Source organism: Pelmatolapia mariae, linkage group LG5 (genome assembly GCF_036321145.2).
Source record: "Pelmatolapia mariae isolate MD_Pm_ZW linkage group LG5, Pm_UMD_F_2, whole genome shotgun sequence".
NCBI classification, from domain to species: domain Eukaryota; kingdom Metazoa; phylum Chordata; class Actinopteri; order Cichliformes; family Cichlidae; genus Pelmatolapia; species Pelmatolapia mariae.
This window is the reverse complement of record NC_086231.1, coordinates 8245705-8266801: the sequence shown is the minus strand read 5'-3', so window position 1 is coordinate 8266801 and position 21097 is coordinate 8245705. Positions and strand designations below refer to the sequence as shown.

Here is a 21097-nt window from a genome sequence, read left to right as displayed (position 1 = left end):
GCATCCTAAACATGTCAGACACAGAGGATGACGCATATGAGTAAGTACTGAATTATTTGACGACAAGATTGACGTTCGCAAAGTTATGCCAGCGCAAATGGAATTAAAAAGTGAAACAAAATAAATTTTGGTCTGTTTTTTTCTTTTTTCAGAGGACAACGTGAGTCATTTTGTCAGTTCACCTAACCCATGCATGGGCTAGATAAGTTTTTGACTGTTTCTGTTTGCACTCTAGTTTACAAGCTGCAGATTCATGCAGCTGCATGTCTGCATGCATTACATAGATCCAGCTACAGTAGAAATGCCTCACCCATGTTTAATTTGCCAAAGTTCATTGCTTTTCGCTGACCTCTGCTCTTTACATTGTGAAAGAGATGAATATATTATTGTTTGTTTATACAAACAATATCTATGACAACAATGCAAGATTTTGCTTTTTTTTCTTTTGTCTGCCACTTTGTTGCTTTCCACTCTTCCATTTAAACATTCATCATTACTTAACACAGTGCATCTGCTAAGCTGCTGGCTTCACTGCACAGCCCACTGTATTTTTGGCATCTTGTTGCCACTGTAGAGACGGCTGCTATTCTGTAGCTTTTCTGCCAGATTGACCTTTGTCCTCTGAGTCAGTCCTCTCAGTCTGAGATGTGAGATAGTTCACCTTTTATAAACATCCCAGTGGATCTGTCCTTTCCAGTCAAATGGTGCAGTGGGTCACCATTGCAGAGACAAAGGATCATACCTCTATTTCTGTCTCCTTTGTGGGGCTGTCCAACCAAGCCCATGTGAAGCTTGGCTGAAACCAAGCAGCACCTGTCTCCCTCTATGGAGAAAACAGTAGCTGTTAGTGAGTAATGTAGGTCAGGCTATGTTCTCAGTAGAAGCCCTTGGGGAAGGTAGCAGCAGGAGCACAATACACACGTTCGGTTTTATTCCTGTTAGAGGACCTCCCGAATGCTGGTTTGACTTACCTTCTTTTCAGGAGGCTGAGTTTCCATTTGTGCCCACAAATGTTTGATGGAATGATTCTCCCTACAGAGGTGCGGTGAGGATAGGGAAAAAAAATCCCCCAAAACAAAACAAAACAAAACAAAACAAAACAAAACAAAAAAGCAGAATTTAAAGTACTCTGAAAACAGGGAAGCTGGTCAAAAAAGCCAAAAAGTAATTTCCCTACTTTATTGATATTTTTTGTCTTTGGTTTAAAAGGAATTTTTAAATACAGGAGAGTGTTATGGCTAAAGCCACTTGTATTGTCTGGAACACTAGTATTTTAATTTTAATATTAACATAATACAGTCAAGCAAAAATAAAAATATAACACAACTATAAGACAAAAGACCATTATAAAAAGAACTTTAACTCTATTAAAAAATGAAGTGGTTTAAAATAATCAGATTTTCTTCTTACATTTTCTGGTAAGGTATTACAAAGCCATGGGACCATTATTGCAAAGTCGTGTCACTTTTAGATTCAAGCCTAGACTTAGGAACAGAAGGGCTCCATCTAAGGAATAAAGTCTGCAAACTAGCTTATAACATTTCTGTTATGTAGCTTGGAGGGGTTATCCAGATGGGCTCTAAATAACAAACTTTTCATCTATGATGGAAAAGAAGGAATTCTAAAAGTCAGGTAAAAGGAAAATAATGTGTAAAAACATTAAATGTTATTATTATTATTTTTTTTTACAATTTTCACTAAAGTGAGTTCCATAGTTGAGAATGCACCTGAACCACGGAAAATACGTTTATTTTCTTTAGGTCTATATTTTAGTTATAAGAGTAAGTAGTTTGTAAGTAAAGTTATAAATTTTAAGTGTTAACTCAAAATGTTGCATTGATAGATAAACATTCTTTGTATGGACAGAGACTCTAGTAGAGACATGAAGTTGTCTTTCAAGATAATCTGAAGCAGCCTGTTCTAAACTGGACAAGAAAAGCTTGTATGACTGCATGGCCCTTTATATCTATCATCTCTTTTGGAGATGTTCCTCTTAACGGACTCATATACTAAGTGCTTTACAAGCCTTAGGGTCATTCCAACGCCATCATCACTGACAGCCACTTAGCAACTAAAGTGACAGTGACTAATGGTTTTGTTGCGTGAAGATTTTGTGTAGGTTGCGTCTCATTATTAGGATTTCTACTTCCATAGCTTTAAGCTTTAAGCTGTGAGCTTTTTGTCCCTTTAATCGGTATTGACATTGCATCTCATCTTTCAGAAGATGCCACAGAGGAAAATGAAGGAGGTATGGAAGGGTTATTTACAAAACACAGGAACTACTGTGTGTCAAAGGATAAGTGTTCTAATATTTCTCAATGCTTTAATTTAATTTACTAAATGCTTTGATTTTTTTTTTATTGTGGATACACAGATGACGCAAAGCCCAAGCAAAGGTAAGAAAAGTTTTAAAATATTTGTATAAGTCAAACACAATACAATTTCCAATAAAATACATACTTAGGTACATTTTTATTCTTGTTTTCCTTAGGCCAAATTTTGTGCCTGGCTTGGCAGCTCCCAAGATCCCAGATGGAGAAAAAGTGGACTTTGACGTAAGTTAATTTTAGGGCCAACTAAAATGAACAAATAATCCAAACACTCGTAAACTTTAGTCCTTTGTTGTTTAAATAAAATATGAGCTTGATGTTTTCAGGACATTCAAAGGAAACGAATGGAAAAAGACCTGACTGAGCTCCAGACTTTGATTGAAGCTCACTTTGAGAAGCGTAAGAAGGAGGAAGAAGAGCTTATTGGCCTCACACAGCGTATTGTATGTTATTTTTTTCTTTTTATAGTTTCAACAACCATTTGATTGTGTTACGTTTCAACTAAAAATGTCCTTCCTTTTCAATATCAGGAGAAACGCAGGTCTGAGAGAGCAGAGCAGATGAAGATCAGAGCAGAGAGAGAAAGAGAACGGCAGAACAAACTAGCAGTAAGTGTAGTTACTATAGAGTAACATTTTCAGAACATAACAGATATTTCCTACATGTTTAAGTTGTCTAAGAAACCACAGTTGTACCTATGAATTGTATTCAATTTGTGCAAATTCAGACACTTCCAGCAGTCAAAATAGTGTGAACAATCAAAGGTACTCTACATCATTTCAACAGGAAGAGAAAGCCAGAAAAGAAGAAGAAGAAGCCAAGAAGAGAGCAGATGACGATGCAAGGAAGAAGATGATTCTGTCCAACCTGACTTTCACTGGATACAGGGTAACAATCTAGTTTACCATTAAAGCATCTAACTATAAAGTCCATATTAAAGTGCATTTCCGCTTGTGCTTGTTTTCTTTCCAGCAAACACAGAGTGGGACAAAAAAACCAACAGAAAGAGAAAAGAAGAGAAAGATCCTGAATGATCGACGCAAAGAATTAAATATTGATCATTTGAAAGAGGACAAACTCAGGTAAAAGGACACTGTAGCATAAATTACTGAAACACTTTACTTTCTCTTGATTTATTCAAAATATCTGTCATGTACATAAAAATCATCTCTATTCATCATCTGATCACTATACAGTAAACTGTCATAACATTTTCTCTACAGAGAAAAGGCTAAGGATCTTTGGGACTGGTTGCGCCAGCTAGAGGCCGAGAAATTTGAACTTCAGCAAAAATGCACAAAGCAGAAGTATGAGGTAAAATGTCAACAGATTCTTGCTGTTGCAGCCACTTGTACCTAAGAAAGATTTCCTCTGAGTGGACAGATTCTAGGATACAGGCCAAGATGAAAACAAAACATGAAAGTGCGGTGCCTGGGAACACCCATTGCAATGAGTCACAACCGTTTTCTTAGATATTATGAGTGGAACTCAGCCAAAGATCCAAAATAGAAGGGATAATATAGTACTCATCTAGCCAAGGTTTCGGTGATTGTGACCCACACCTGTTTTCACACCTTGGCTCGTGGATTAGGCAGAGGAACAATAGGGGGGTCCACAACCCTCTTTGGGACACTCCCAATAAGACTTAAAAATCTGAGATTCTCCACCAATTGCTCTTAGAACTGAAGAAGCTTCTTAGATGAGAGGTGAAACGTCTTCAATAAACTTAAAGAAGTCCAGATGTTTTAATGCTTGTCTATCATTCTGTGTTAGCCCTGCAAGAGATTCCCGGGGTATATCTGCCCTCTAGTAGCTGGGACAGGCTTTAGCCCTCGCCCCATGACGCTGATAAGCGTAAGTGAATAGATGGAGATGACTGGGTCAGAGCAAGTGGTCCAAACAAGGAACAGTGGTGAACCAGTAGCATGGATGGCCAAGGCTCACTGATGCACATAGGGAGAGAAGGCTGACCCTTGTGTTGAGGTCCAACAGATGTGCTACTGTAACTCAAAATGCCAACAAAGTTAATGGTAATTCTTATTGCCCCTACTGGTGCCTTTGCACCACTGAAAGTGCTAAAAATGGGCACATGAGGATCAGAACTGGACCACGGAGCAATGGAAGAATGTGGCCGGGTCGGATGGATCATGTTTCCTTTTACACCTGGCAGCAAGACACCAGTGATACCTGCTTGGAATCCTTGGGTCCTGCTGGATAAACAAGTACAATCCATGGAGGCCCCGCCTTGCAGCTTACAGGGTTTAAAGGATCTGTTTTTAACATCTTGGTGTCAGATACCATAGCACACCTTCAAGGGTCTAGTAGATACCATGCCTCCATGGTTCAGGGCTGTTTTGCCAGCAAAAGGGGGATCCGCAAAACATTAGCTAGGTGGTCATAATGTTATGTCTGACTGGTTTAAATTTAACCTCCACAGTTACTCTTGAAAAAAAATTGTAGTTTGATTTTCTTTCATGTTTTTCTAGTTGCACGGTTTTTATGAAGATGTGATGATTTTTATATAGTAAAGCAAATGCTTTACATGTTGGTTTTTCACAGTATAGATATCAATGAACAGTTAAACTACTGTTTTCTCAGGTCACGGTGCTGAGAAATCGTGTCAGTGATCATCAGAAAATGTAAGTCTATTCTGTTGTGGTTTCTGTTGACATTGAGTAGCAAAGGTAACGTACACAAATTAGGATTTTATTTGGTGCTTTCTAACACATAGCATGGACTAAAGACTGCAAAGCTGGGTAGAAATGTAGAACTACAGCAAAGTAAGAGGAGAAAGTAGTAATGAAACTTATCAATAAAAGGTTTCCACCTCCTCTCATTTCAGCTTCCCCCCTGCTTTCTAACAACAATGGTCTCCATTCTTTTGAAACAGTAGTAGAAGTAACTGTTTGTCTTGGCAACCCCTATAGTAGGGCTAAAATTTCCTGAATACATCCAGTCAAACAGGACTGGGGAAAGTGTATGCTGGCATGTCTGAAGAACATATACACACCCAAACTAAGACCATGCATATTTTTCCAGCTGACGCCATGTAGGCTTTACAATAAATATAGTGAAGGGCTGAATAAAAACTAAAACGTTCTAATACTGGTTTTCATTCAGAATATGCAAACCAGGAACACACCTGAGTCAATAAGAGAAAAACATTAACAGACTGAAATAAATCTGAATTTATAAAAACCTTCATAGGTTATAAAGGTACAGAGGACACGGACTTGTGTAGCAACAACAGATAAACATAGTAGGCAGTTATTGGTTAGCACATCCCATTATACAGCTATTAAAAAGCTTTGAGTCACTCCAGTATCTGAGGGCTGCTTTTGTAGTGTGTTCTCCAACCCGAGTGAGTAGAGTCATGGTAATTCTATATTCAGATCATATGCACAAAAATACGCACACTTTACGCACACAAAAACCTGTCACTAAAGTATTTAAACTCACCATATTCTGAAAATAATTCAAATGATAATGAAAACATAACTCTTGTAAGCTACTGAAATGCACCCAGTGTGGCATCAAGTTTGTAGAAGCCACAGGCACAAACATTTGACATGTGTCTGTAAGTATTTTGACCATTTTTCTTTTTTTTTTTTAGTAATTTTGGAATTTTATCTATGTACATTGAGGTTTAACAAAATATTGCACTGCATTGCAAAAATTACTTTTTCTACAGTCACCCATGTCTAAAGGCTCAAAGGTAATTGAGCAATTTTCTGATAAATGATTTCATGGCTAGATAAGGCCTCTTCCCTTGTTATTCCTTGACATCTTAAACATATAAAAAAGTTTATTCCAAATGTAAAATTTGCATTTGGCATCTATTCACTTTTTTATTTAAAATTAGTTCCAAAGACATGTTCATGCAAGTGAGTGAGGCCATTATTAATCTGAGAGACAGCATCAAAGAGATAGCAAAACCCTTCGGAATGGCCTCATTAACAATCTGGTTCTTAAAAAGAAGGAATGCACTGGCCAGCTCACCAACACTAAAAAGTCTCAATGACCACAGAAGACAACTAAAGAGCATGATGACAGAATTATTTCCATGGTTAAGAGAAAAAATATTTTTCAACATCAGCCCCAGTCAAGAAAACTCTCTAGGAGGTTGTAGTATAATTGTCAAGATATACTTTCAAGAGACAGTGATAAATGGGCATAAAAAGGATTTAAGGTGCAAACCACTGATTACAATCAAGAGCAGGAACAGCAGCCACACAATAGGTATGAGTTCCTAGCTTGGCCGGAAAACATCTAAAAGAGTCTGCACAGTTCTGAAAAAATATTTAGACAGATAAAACCAGTAGTAACTTCTACCAGTATGATGGAGAGGAAAAGTAAGTAGAAGCAGCTCTGTTCTGAAGTATATCACATCGTCTATTAAACACGGTGGAGGCAAAGTTATGGCACAAGTGTGTATGCCTGTTACTGGAACTAGGTCACTAGCTGCAATTGATGTTTTAACTGCTGATAAAGGTAGAAGAATGAATCCTGAAGTGCACAGGGCTACACTCTCTATTCAGATTCAGTGAAATGCTGCAAAACTGATCTTAATGCAATTACTGCTTAACAGTGCAAATGGATATTGACTCGAGTTACTTCAGAAAAAGCAACCCAAGATTTTAGCAAGACAAAGAAATGTGATGTAAAAAGTCAGTGACACGAAGTTCAAATGTTAGAAAAGACACAGGTAAGCCCTAAAACAAAAAATTTACCTAAAATAATTTAAATTTCAAATGCAGCCGCAGTGACTTATTTGCATCAGTAGAATGAAATACATTTCTAAAGATGATTTGAAGGGTCAGCTCACAAGGAATGCAGCCACTCAGCCTTGCATACAGGTTTTCACAGATATACGACCAGTGGGAGTGAATACAAGGTTCAACAAGCACTACAGATGACCACCAAAAAGCTAGTCCGTGTGCTAGCTGATATGATGATTCTCTGCTGACTTTCATTTTATTCTCAGTTCAAAGGGTGGCAGGAGCAAGCGTGGCCTGAGGAAGTAACGTCCGACATCAGCTGGAGAAAAACCAGCAACATCAGCCATCTGTAAACGACTGAGAATAAGAAGCTGGATAATAATATTTTCTTAATACTTGAAAATGCAAGAACAATAAAAAAATAGTACGCTCTTTTAGATGTTGTTAGTGGAATAAAGTGCATGTTAAGTTACTGATAGCAGACGGATCAGATGATGTGGTTTAACTTGTGTTCATCTGACCATGTGTAACACATAACGATTTTTTTTTTAAACTGAATCCAAAAGTTTAGAAAACTGACTGAAAGAAATCAGAGCAACTGAACCTATTCTGGTGTGTAGGATTTTGTGATTGCAAGGAATTTAAATAAACTTGTATCTAACAAAATGGACGTAGCATTTGTATCTGTGGCTCCAGCACTCGTGGGAACTTACAGATGAATACCAACTCTATGATAGTTATAAAAGCCACACCTGCTTTAATGAAGCCAGATTGTAGTTTTTGCCAAACTGGACTTAATAGTTTTATGTGACAGATTCCAGTTAGTTTACTTTTACTTTGCTATCCTGTTTTATTTGTGGCTTTTGACATATGACATCCACATAAGGTTGATGCATTCTCACAGTAATACAAGCTTTTTATTAATGAACACATTCAGACACATAAATCTCCAGTGTACAATGAAGTTATTATTTAAAAAAAGGTCAGCTGTGCCAGAAGTCTAAATCTAAATAATACCCACGGACCCAAAATCCCCTCATGGCTGTTCAGTGGATTATGTGGTCTGAAATGTGGACGACCAAAGTTCAAATCTGGTCAACAGTTATATAATAGAGTGAGTGCAACAACAGCTGCAGTGGCTGGATTAATAAAATAAATCATAGGGGTGGAGTAAACAGAAAGCGAGAGATGAGTTGCTAATCTGCCCTGAAGCATTTCAAACTGCAGCCAAGGGGTGTGACAAGACATGAATGAGATTGGAAACTTCTTCATGCTGAACCAGTGACCGTGAAAAAGGACTCAGAATTACTCAAAATTCTTGGATTCTTGGATTACCTTTGCAGCCAAAAGAATATATTTATTTCAGCTTTATTACCAGTACTGTGTTCAATACAGCTAATTTCAAAATGGCAATCATACATATGAAATAGATGGACATCCCAACAGCAAAAGTTGTATTTACAAATAGAGATACACATCAAATGTCCTACAGCAGCCATGCTAACAGAATATCATTTATTTTTTTATTTGGTCATGTTATGCATTGTCAAAATTTTTACATGTGCATTACATGCTATGACACACATTTTAGTGCAAGATGAAAGCCGAGGCATTGTGTCACTATATATTTATGCAAGCTCATGGTTCCAAAGTGAAGGCTTGGACACAAACTGTATATAAAAACATGACATGACAGCATTAAAAATGAGAAAAGCAAATAAAATTGTGCACTTTCTGCATTTTCGCTCTTATTGTACTAGACTTTCACCCATATTCCAACAAGGAAACAGAATTTTACAGCATATAAAAGATAATGTAGTGATTTGTTCATGGATGCACTATGTAGAGTTTATGGATGAAATGGGAAATGTTGCAACTCTGCTTCTGTGATTTTATGTCCTGTGGGTGTGTAGACACATTGCAGGCGAGTTACTTCACTGAACAACTTTCAGAGGTCTGATAAGCTGTTAATCAACAACTTGAAGTGACCGCTGTACCGCCATGGTGATGTCATTCACAAATAAGGACTTGCTCATCCCTTGCTGCAGGATAAATAGTTAAATATAAATGAGTGTTCTGCATCGGTCAATACACTCGTCTAACAGTAAGTGGTGCATTCAACTCAAACATTAACCTCATTTGCTTTAATGGCAAAGGTAAAAAATGATTTATCTTGACAACGAACATGTGCAAACAAAGTCCCTCAAGTGATTTATCAAACCTGAGCTGCGGGATTCCTCAGTTACATCACTCATGTCTCATTCGTTTTTAAGCTGGCATTTCCTGAGAACACTGTTTAGTCCTTCAATCTTTCTACATGTGATTCTCACAAATACCTGAGGGAGGTGTGGAGTCTAAGGTAAGATAATCGGAGGACACACCCAAACATGACACATCTTGGCACTCACCCGTTTCAGGAAGCTTTGTAAATCTTTGTCTGACCAAAGTTTGCAGAGAAACAGGGCTGATGCTTTGCTGGATTTAGGGAAGTATCTATGAGAGAGGGGAAGGAAGTGTTTAAACTGGATTGAAAGCATGAAATTCACATGTACTTGGCATGTACATTTTACAAAAACAAATTCCAAACAAATCATAGATATTCCTCACAGCTTGAATAAACCTGTTTGTTTATTTATTTAAGTCATATACGAACCATCAACTTCTCTGCAGTTAAACAAAGAATCTTACATGTTTTTGCTGAGATCGTTCAGGGAGCTTATCAGCTTGTTGTTTAATAAGTTCTTGTTCATCTCGGGATCCCTCATAAACAGGCAGGTGGCAGCCTGGCAGGCCATGGCAAGAGTATCATCAGATTCATTACCTCCCGTGGTGCCATTGCTGAGGATAACCAGCAGCTCTGGAAGCCCTTTACGACCTTTAATGATAAGATAAACAAAATCCACTGACTGTTTAACACAAACTAATATTTGTAAAGCTGCAAAGAATTTTTCAGGATGATAAATTTCACGGTAAAGACTATTCTATTGTTTTAAGTCTAGTAAAATTAAGAGTAAAATGCCTTTTGTTTAGATTTAAAATAAAGTACACAATAAAGGCAAATACAAAGATTTTGAATTAAAACCAATTCTTACTGATGGCACTGTGCAGGACAGGGTTCTTTGTCAAGTTGGCTATTAAACCCACTGTGCTCCTCTGCAGGTTGACTTTTTTTGAATTCAAGAGGGGACTGATAACCTGAAGCCCATTCAGTTTCTGTACAATGGTCTGACCAATTGCCCTGGAGACCTGTGAATACAAGAGCCCATATCAGCCTCTGAACTCAGCAAATGACATGACAGCTGTAGATGCAACCAAAATTAAGTTTAAAAGACAAGTGAAAATTTTATCAGTGTTAGATAGCTATTTGTAACATATTTCTCCTTACGAGGCCTTCCTGTGCAGTGAGACTCTGCAATATTCCACAACAGGCTTCCCGTGTTTCTTCTCGCTGGCTAGAGCCAAGCAAAAACAGGTAACTCTCCAGGGTTTTGGAATGAAACAGCCAGCTTGCCCCAGCAGGTTGTGACTCTTCAATAACTGGGAAGTCAAAATGATACTGGACAAGAAAGAGAGCAAGATCTTTATCTATCTCTGGCCTACTAAATTGTCCTCCATAAATGAGTTGAAAAAGCATTTTTTAATCTCTAAATGCAGGTGATTGTTTTTAAGTAGTGGAGACTCACAGTGTGCATAACAATTTTTGCAGGAACATGAAGTAAATCTGGGCAATTCAGAAAAAAGTGATGGTATTGAATGCAATACGGTTGAAACCCATCCTGCGTGCTCTCCTTATTAATGTGCCTATTTGGATTTTTTTTTTTACACCACATTTTATCACAGATGATGTCAATGTACTTTAAGTTAAAGGAAAAATCATGAGTAAAAATGCAAAAAAAAAAGTCATTTCATCACAGGGTCAGTGCACCACACAACAATTCATCCCTCCACGCCCTAAAATCATAGCAACTCTACAAAAAGTTTAATACAATTTTGTTTATTGTTAAAAGATTTATTTTAGAGGTCTGTTTGGGTTATAAGCCAACCGTGAAAGAGAAAGTCAGAGATGTACCAAGGGGACACGCCTTTACGAGATTTGAAGACTATTAAAAGATTTCTCAATCTCTGTTGTGACTATTGGATTAGTCATTCCCGTGCATGTCTAAGAACTGTGGTTTTTTGCTTTTTGAGTAAACATTTTTTTTAATAACTATTGAGATGGTGAGATGGAGCTATAAACCATTTTCTAAGCATCAGTTTCAGATACACTGAAAAAAACATTGATTTTAAGTAATTTTTCAACTTTCCATGTAATTTTGTTGCATGAGTAAAATGTAAAACAATACATTTAATAGAATCTGGTCAAATTAAATTTACTTGATCGGTATGCTAAGTGTATTTCTCTTATTGATTAATTATTTGAATAAATAAACCTTTGCTTTTAGTTCTATTGAGGATGAAAAATTTATGTTCTTTAAGTGCTAATATGCTTTTCAGGTGATGTGACTTTAAAAACTGACACCCAAAATAATGTTTGAAGAAGATTCTGTCTCTTACTTTATTTTGGTTTTTTTTTTACAAGAACATGTCAGTTTTGTTTTGAATCAGCTCTAAAAGTTTTATCAAATGAGCAACAGACTGAAGTATAAGGTTACAACTATCACAGACATTTAGGAGCCAGATCGGAAAGTTTCCCACTGTCACCGTAAGAATTTCAAACACTGGAATTAATAATGACTTCTATAATGTTGGCGCAAGTAATAAATCATTTGTCACCCTTCCAGCAGAGGGGAAAGGCAGGGACAACAGGTTCTGTCTAGACTGACAGGGTACTTGTAGGTACTTTTTAAACTACTTCTGATAGTTCAAAAGTACTGCTTAGGACTTTATCCATTCTAATATGTGCATTTGTCTTTCTCACCTCACGTTCTAGTGATTTGCTCCGAGTGCTGAAACAACCGATGGGACTGATATTGTCCTGGCTGTTGCTGCTGTATATGTTTTTACCCAAAGCATTGATCCTGATGAACAGCTCAGGAGCCTCGGCCTCCAGCTGGAATGTCAGATTGTGCAGGATGCACACACAGTTTTCAACTGCCTGATTTCAACAGGGGAAAACATAGAGATGATAACAGTCAGACATAAGAGTTCATTGAGTTCACTGACATGAAACATGTGCAATGTAAACTAATGAAAAAGATGAATTCAAATGAATTTTTATTGATATAGCACCAAATGAAAACAGTTGCGTCAAGACGCTTTATATTATAACCCTACAATAATAAACATAGAATAATGGAGACAGATTTTCAATAATTATAATAATTACATCATGAGTTATTATGGAAAATTACTGTAAAATGACAGATAGTTCTTTAAGATCATTTGATTACATAACAAAACTTTGTGGCACTAAATGTGAAAGTCAGTTAGAGCAGGTAATTATGCAGAATTAAATGTGATTAGAAAGAATAAGAAACAATTTTTTTAATAAGCACTTTTTGAGAACTTTTTAGGTTCTAAAAAACATATGTACAAGCTGAACACAGCAGTTATCCTGCTTTCGCTATAGTATATTATGCAAAACTTAAATATACAATGCTTTTCACACAGTTTACCTCATCATCTTCTTTTCCTGTTTGCACACACTCTTTGACATAAGCGACCAAACAGTCGATCAGACTCCGACATTTTCTCATTGTCTGTCTGTAGCTTTGCTTAGAACTGCTGAGGTTTCTGTTGAAATTAAAACACAAGATACATGCTAATTAGACACCCCAGAGTAAGAAATATTGTTGGCAAACCCATCTACTTTTTAATATTGGTAAAAATGTGAAAGTACAAGCAAAGTATATAAATACTTTACTCAGTCATTGTATGTACTCCACTGTGTTTATCTGTCAGACTAAAGCAGTTACACAAGGCCTCACAGAAAAGGTCTCAAGAATTCCCTCAAAAGAAATCACATCTAAGAACAATCGAACCTTACCTTAAACGTAAACAATGTTAATCCTGTACAGTCATTATTAAAACAGAAAACAAACAGCTGCAATGTAGAATAATACAGGAAGTCAGGCAGGTGCTTTAGATTGAAGTCATGTTTTTAGCTGATAACCTATCATACTCTACGTTATTAGATTACAATGTATTACCAACAACTACAACAGACCTCTGAAGACAATCCTTCAAAAGCAGCAACCCCAATGAGTCATTGAGCAACCCTGATAAAGAAGCTAGCTTACCTTAAAAAAACCTCATACACATTTTTTAAACACATGTTCAAATTGACTCAAACAGATTTTTGAGTTAATAAACTACCTTGTGTGCATCCATTATAACTTCATTATAATACGAGTTAAATCTCTTAATGTGTTTCTGTAGCTCTACCATGCGCCTGATTGACAGTGTATGACTTAAAGCTTTAGAACAAGTTTTAGTGATTTGCAATATATTGCACTTAGGACATACACTCACTGGCCTCTTTATTAGCTACTCCTTGTTATGGTGGATTGGACCTTCAAAACCGCCTAAATTCTTCTTGGTATAAGTTCAACAAGGTAGAGCAAACATGTCTCAGACATTTTGGTCCATATTGTCATCAAAACATAACAAAGGTGCTGTAAGTTTGCTGGCTGCACATCCATAATGCAAATCTGGTAATCCACCCAAAGGTGCTCTATTGCATTGAGATCTGATGTCAAGGCCAGTTGAGTAATTGCCATTTTCAAGAAACTAGCAAGAGTTCATTTGAGCTTTGTGACATTGTGTGTTACTCTGTTTACAGCAGCCATCAGAAAATGAGTAGACTGTGGTCATAAAAGCATGGACATGGTGAACAACAATACTCAAGAAGGATGTAGTGTTTAAATAATGTTCAGTTGTTACTAAGGGGCCAAAGGCATCCCAAGATGATATCCCACACACCACTACACCCTCAGCAGCCTGAACTGTTCATGCAAGGCAGGCTGGATCCACGTTTTTATGTTGTTTACAGCAAATTCTGACACTACCATTTAAGTGTTGCAGTAGGGATCAAGACAGACCAGAAAACATTTTTTTCCAATGTTCTTTTATCCAATTTCAGTGAGTTTGTCCACACAGTAGCCTCAGTTTCTTATCCGACAGGAGTGGAACCTGGTGTGGACTTCTGCTGTTATAGCCCACGTGCTTTAACATTCGATGTCCTGCGGTTTCAGAGGTGATGTTCTTCAGGCCATGGTTGTATCAAGTGGTTTTTTGAGTTTCTGTTGCTTCACCAGCTGAAAGAAGCCAGGGCATTCGACTCTGTTCTGAGCCATCAAGAAGGCTCACTGGATATTTTCCCTTTCTTGGACCATTCTCTGTAAATCCTAGAGATGGTTGTGTGAGAAAATTCCAGTAGATCAACAGATTATGAAATATTCAGACCAGCCCATCTGCCAACAACCATGCCATACTTGAAGTCATCTTTCCTCTCCAATTCTGATGCTCAGTTTGAGCTTCAGCAGATCCTGTTAATTGTGTCTACAAACCTGAATGCACTTAGTCGCTGCATGTAACTGGCCGATAGGATATTTATGTTAAGTAGTGGAATAGGTGTACTTAAAAAGGTGCCTGGTCAGTGTATAATCTGTAAATCTCACCTCCATAATGATTATTTAAGACCTCTCACATGTGAAGGAAGCCAAATCTTAAACAGTTTTATGCTGCCTTTGGTTTATCACCAACCTTCTCTATCTCATATCATTATAACCCAGTAAAATAAATCAGTAATTAAGGAGAACAATTATAAAAGATTGTTACATAATGCAAACTTTACTGGTTGTTTGATATCTATTCACTGCTCAGAGACACCAAACAGTAAAGCAAAAGCAATGAATTCATTGGTGATGCTCTGCTAGAACATGATTCTTCTTACCTAAGACATCCTGTGGTGTGAAAAAAGATGTCAGGATCTTTACTGTTCCCATTGAGCTGGTTGGGACCTGTTGTGTAAGGAAGAATTACACGCTCCATTAAAACGGGCAGTGCACTCTTCAACAGCTCTGGCTTCAGATGGTCTACAGAAGACAGATTCCACAGAAGACCTGGAAAGATAAGGAAACATGACCGTCAAAACATCAAAATGTCAATCAAATAGTCAATCACTGCCTGTCGCAAAAATATAAAAGAATTCATGCTGATTTTATAGGTTTAGGTTTATATATGTATTTGGCTGTTTTCTCAACTGTTTTACTATTTTATGTGTTATTCAGATGCAATCATAGTGTTAACTGTTCCTTCTTCAACACATTTACAGAATCTTTGTTTAACTTCACCTAAATAAAATCAGTTTGGGTAGTTTCCTCTGAAAAACAGTAAACTTATATAATGTGCCAGAACTTGATGAGTATGTAAACACTGTTATGTAATACTACACACCAGTGGCTCCCTGTCAGACTTGTTTGGTTAGGCGTGTGTCCGTTTGTATAGAGGTGCATATTTCAGTATGATAATATGTACCTGTCAGCTGTTTCTGTAGCTCTAAAGAGTTTGCATTTTTGAGCAGAGCAGCAGCCTGCGTGATGCCACCGCAGCGCTGTATCTCCTCTTTGTTTTTCTCGTTTTTGAAGGACAAGTTACGAAGAGCAGCTGAGACTGTAGAGGTGACTTGCAAACTGGGGCTGCGCAGCAGATTCACCAACGGAGGAATGCCATTAAGCTTTAAGACCTGTGGGAACACATGACTTCAGGATAAGTGCAGCTTGGAATCATTTTTTTGTTAGAAAGAAAAGGATTTATTTCAAGTGATCATTTAGTATTGAATCCATGTGAAGCTTAACATTAAATGACTGCATTATTAAAGAGCATAAAGTACATTTTTAATAATGGTATAACTTAGCAGCTACTCAGCATTTGCTGTAATTGGAAACTGCATTCACTGCCACTACAAATCCAATAAAGCGTCACTGAATAAACTGTGATTGAAATCTGAAGGATTTTAAGTTTAGCTGGTTTGGGTAATATGCCAGTTGCAATTTTTTAGCATATCAAATAAAAGATTATTTGTATAGCACCACATCACAAAAGTCAGCTCAAGGTACTTTTTACTGCAACACAAGTGATTCATATTCAATGTATTTCCTTCACCTTTGTCATTTGCCATGTCTCATAAAAGCAATACTGATCCAGGTTACACTTAGGAGGAAATGATATGTATTCCAGCACCACAGCAAGATAAGATAAAAACATATGAACATATTAAAAATGAGGTAAGCTACCTCCTCTTTAGCTTTGTCGTCAATGAAAGTGTTGTGCTGGATGTAGGAAGCTCCACAGTGCTGATACGTCTCCTCATCGCTGGCTAGATAGTCCACAGCCTCCTTCATAGTAATATCAGCTTTATCAATTTTGGCATTTCCATTGGAGCTATGAAAAAATATTTAGATATTTGTTTTTTTATTAGCAATCTTGTTTAATCATAACATAAACTTTAAATGTGAAATTCAGGAAATGATCAACTGTATTTTCCGCCTCACCCAGAATCCATTTTGCTTTTGAATGCAGGCTCGGTAACGGTCGGCTTTGGGGCTTTAACTGTGTCTATTCGACTGCATATGAACTGATTGTTTGCTTTAGTCTGACCGTTTGCAGCATACTGCGGTGGGGGTACCGTGGTCCTCGTTATAAACTGGCTGGTGGCTCTTTGTGACCTGGCGGCACCAATCTTCATGGTTTGGATTCTCTTTGATGGGCCCGAACGTGATGGTACAGTGCGCTGATGTAATACCAGATTGGGCTCGCTGCGGCTGCTGTTGCTCTGACCGACTCCCATAGGCCCAACAGGGGCATAGTGACTCTTATATTGATAGGCAGAAGATACTGTGTATCTGTTCGCACTGGATCCCTGGGAGATGTTGGCTTTTTGCTGGGTACTGTTTTTCTCATAGCTGAGCTGCAGAGCCACAAAAAAGATACATGTGTTTGCAATCAAATATATTACTGTGTCACAAAGACTTATTTTACCAGCACTGAGACTCGCTTGGAGCAAATCAAACTGTGAAAGAGCATTTTGGTTTGCAACCCTGTGGTGTAATGCCTGGCAGGCTGTTAAATAGATTTTTGTGGGAGGAGCCTCTGGAAGGATCTGAAAACAATTTTTGTGTCTTTACGTTTTATATTTAAACCTTATATTTACAAAGATAGATAGCTACATCTATACATATACATAAAAGAAATAAAATAATAAAATAATGATAAATCAGTACTTCCCAAAAATAGCAATGCAGGTAAGATTTTAGAAGGTTTGGGTGTTGAGCAAAAATTACCCCACAAGACTCATCTCTAAAAATATTCTGACTCTGGAATGATTCCAAAAATACACGTAAAAAAATAAGGAAACAAGATTAAACTTGATGTGTGATTTTGAATCCAACCCTCAAAGGGTTAATGATTGACCATTGTTACAGAATTTTATTCTCAACAAGTCCCACAATGTGTGTCAGTGGAATATTTCATTCACCCACTATCTGATGGTTGATTTAAGAATTCCTTTATTTTTTTAAAATATAAATTAATTTTTGATAATAGTGTCACTAATTAAACAACAAGAACAATAATAATAATACTAATAAAAGAAGATGCTATAATGTAAGTGGTATTTTTTAAATTTAATACTGTCTAAAATAAGGCTCTAATATAAATAATGTCTTTTGGTAGTTTTTTGCCACAATTCCGAAAATGTCAGGAAGCATTCCTAAATGCCACAAAATATTTGTGTTTACAAATAGTGAAAAAAAAAGATATTCATAATCTTACACTTCTAGAGTAGCCATTCTTAAGAAGCATAATTCCATTTGTGCTCTGCGGTGATTTCGGAATTTCTTCAAACACAGAGTCATACGAAGGGCCTGAGGAGAAATGTAGACATTCTTCAGCTGTAAAACAGTACAATAATCACCTGATTTATGATCACTAATTTACGGCATTTGCCTTTAGCAAAAAAAGTTAAACTCATTGTTTCCTGTCGGCATATCTGATGTAGCGTTTATGCATAAATTTATCGTGCTGATAGAAAAAAGAAGGAAATGAAATAAAAGTTAGACAACACTTCAGCCTAGTAGAAAGCAGAGGCCTTAAGTGGAGCATAAATATATCAGCGTCTGTAAGGGTTCTTGTCTTTAAACATGTAATGGTCACACTGGAACTCTCATTTTATGAATCCATATATTAAATTCTGTGAGAAAGTAACACTACACATGTGACATCCACTAACTTTTGGTTTCTTCCTGAAAGAAAGCTTCACCGCGCTCTCTGTTTTAGCTCTATTACGCCTTTCCTCATAACACCCACATAACTGATTGCACTCTGTTTGTTAGTTAGGCTGCTAACTAATGACCTTTGTCAGTAAACAAAGGTCATTTGTTTACTGACCTTTATGTGCACACTCTGCAGACTGTGTTGTGCTGGACTTGCTTTCTGACATTACTCAAATTATTTCTAAAGTGCATCCTATTGTAGCTCTGTAAGGTCAGTTTTGCAGTATTTGCAGTTCATAACAGTCTTACGTTTGTCTTTAAGGCTATACAGGCTTTTATTGTCATTTCTATTGCACTAATACTCTGAATCCTCAGTTTGTGAATTTTATTTAGGTTATGTAGCGTCTCTTATAAAAATCCAATCTTTGTTAAATGTTATATTGTAAATAAATATTATTTCCTCCACACACTTTTTATAGTAAAGGAACATTTGTCATACTTCCTGTGGTATAGCAAAGCTGAGCTATGTCAAAAACAACATCTATAATAACTTAATTAAATAATTTACACCTATCTTTCTTATTTCAAAATGTTTCTTATATTTTAAACACAGGTATGTGATTTGCTTGTGTTGTTTCTTTTTTTTGTAGTAGTAGTAGATATGATTCAAAAGTACACAGTTCAGAGGTGACATTAATATTTCTTTGCAGTTTATGCTGTACATTCAGTTGCACATCTAGTACATTTTTTTTAACAAAAAAGCCTAAATTATGTTTAAATGCCTTCTCAGTACTACTGGGGGAAAAACAGGATGAAAACAAGAATACTGAAGCCTTTAAGCAATTTATCAGTTATTAAAAAAATTTCTATCCTGATGCAAGGGGTCTCCTCTCCTGACCTGACGATGCACCCATGGAACACAAGGGCTCAAAGATCAGATGAATAAGCATGAAAATGCAACAAATCAAATGCTATCTTAATTCAAAGCTGACGTTGAGCTGATGTTGAGTACTCTCCAGCACAATCAAATACTATGCATCAGGTAATCTTTCAGAAAAATATTAGAATCCAGAGACTTGGAGAACCAATAGCAAGGCATTCTAAGACTGATTTTTTGGCAGATAACCATAACAAAAAATCATTTTTTCATTTTGCTTTGATGCATTGTATTATTCAGCTTGAGCCACAGTTTCTCTGTAATTAAAAAGAGAATATTATCAACAAAAACATCAACAAATGATTATCATATTAATATGAAGTTTTGGTTTATGTTGGCTTCATATTCGAACATAAAAAGTTATGAATTTCGTCTTGAGGGACTAAGGAGAGATGGTTTTGTGTTCTGTATAGACCTTAAACGGCGAAACCCGTTTCTTGAATGACTTTCTATACGCTGTAATTAATAATAAGAGTTAGCCTTTGAGTCCTGAAGAAGCCGACAGGGTCAACGTTTTTAACTGCTTTCTTTCACTTTCAGGCTCACAATCTCCAAGATCTCCTTGATACTCCTAAGCGTCCAAAGCTGTATCTGTGCTCTGGGTGTAGTGGCTGATCTTACTTGTTGGAGACAAAGAAGTAGATCCACTCCTGCTGCTGGTGCTGGACTTCGACTTTGTCCGCTTCATACTTTGAACTTGCTCCAGGACACGTTGCTGTGCGCTTCGGTTCTGGTTAACCGACGGCATCGCAAGTGACGTGTCGTCCACATTCCCGATGGAAATGACAGATTTTAACGGGTTTCCTTTCGACATTTTTCTAAATGTCCCGACGGCTCCGCGGGAGATAAGTGAAATTCGACAGCCGCCGAACGTGCAGTCTGAAGAAAGCGCACCTTGCCCTGCCCTGCGCAATAAACCGCGCCCATACGGACACAATAGGACAACAGGACTGCCGTAGCGTGACACTTTTACTTTTTTCTGTTGTTTTAACATATACGTATAAGAAACAGTCTAGCAAAGAACATAACATAGGCACGTTTAAAGTACTGGGAAATAATAACAGTGAAGCAGTCTATTTGTCATCGAATATTTCTACTTTATGTAACTTCATTGTAGTTGCAGTTATGCTGTAATTATTCACCTAGAAATGACTGCCAGGTTTTGTCTTTGTTTAACCAAAACCTATAACAACGAGAGATAATACTAGATTTAAAGCACACATTTCAGCAACATGAACTTGTATACACGTATACACACACACACACTGTTTGAACTGAAAAGGTCAATAGGCACTCACCCAATAGATATCTGCTTAAAAACAATCACAGGAGTAAAAACTGATTGAATAACTGAGTGATTAAATGTTGTGTTGCTTGTGTCATGGAAACAAGACTTTTGTTGCCAACTAAAGTCAAGCAAATAAGGAGAAGGAAAAAGAAAGTGTTAAGTGAGGTTAACCCATGTTTAGACCTGTTCACACGCTCTTTTTTCCTCCTGCAATTTCTACAGCATGCTGCAAAACAAAAAAAAAGTATTAAACAAAACAGTTGACTTTGTTGACTTATATTGTGTGCAATATGTCCCATAACAGGATAATATAACTTGACTAATAATAACGCACAAGAAAAAAGCACAACTGGTAAGGTGCTACTTACTTGTTTGTTAAAATTTACAATACAAGTTCCTTTTGCACAACAGAAGTCTGTAAATAGCCTTTTGAGACTATCATTTACATTACCAGTATCCTTTTCCCATTTTACAAACGCCAGGCTATCACTTTGTTGGAGTGAAAATTTTAAACCAGTTCTGATGAGTTGTATACCTATATATTTATGGAAGGTTATTAATTAGATTTTGGAAAGTGCAACAGAATAACTTCCAAGCATACAGTTTTAATC

The 21097-nt window shown here is 36.9% G+C and overlaps 2 protein-coding genes across 2 annotated transcripts; one reads left to right on the top strand and one right to left on the bottom strand.

The window, feature by feature from the left end:
• Positions 1-2211: 2211 nt before the first annotated feature.
• On the top strand, positions 2212-7590 carry LOC134626952 (troponin T, cardiac muscle isoforms-like). Its single transcript, XM_063472855.1, has 10 exons — positions 2212-2248; positions 2375-2396; positions 2492-2555; positions 2657-2773; positions 2861-2938; positions 3117-3218; positions 3303-3412; positions 3554-3644; positions 4929-4969; positions 7315-7590. Exons 4-10 carry the CDS (start codon positions 2675-2677, stop codon positions 7352-7354), a joined length of 561 nt encoding a protein of 186 aa, XP_063328925.1. The 5' UTR covers positions 2212-2248; positions 2375-2396; positions 2492-2555; positions 2657-2674; the 3' UTR covers positions 7355-7590.
• Positions 7591-8507: 917 nt separating this feature from the next.
• Positions 8508-20087, bottom strand: pkp1b (plakophilin 1b). The gene is made up of 13 exons (XM_063472854.1): positions 19820-20087; positions 17822-17913; positions 16543-16958; positions 16285-16432; positions 15527-15734; positions 14943-15111; positions 12664-12781; positions 11967-12143; positions 10434-10604; positions 10141-10294; positions 9737-9923; positions 9457-9541; positions 8508-9090 (listed from the first exon to the last, which is right to left on the bottom strand). Exons 1-13 carry the CDS (start codon positions 20010-20012, stop codon positions 9016-9018), a joined length of 2193 nt encoding a protein of 730 aa, XP_063328924.1. The 5' UTR covers positions 20013-20087; the 3' UTR covers positions 8508-9015.
• Positions 20088-21097: the final 1010 nt, after the last annotated feature.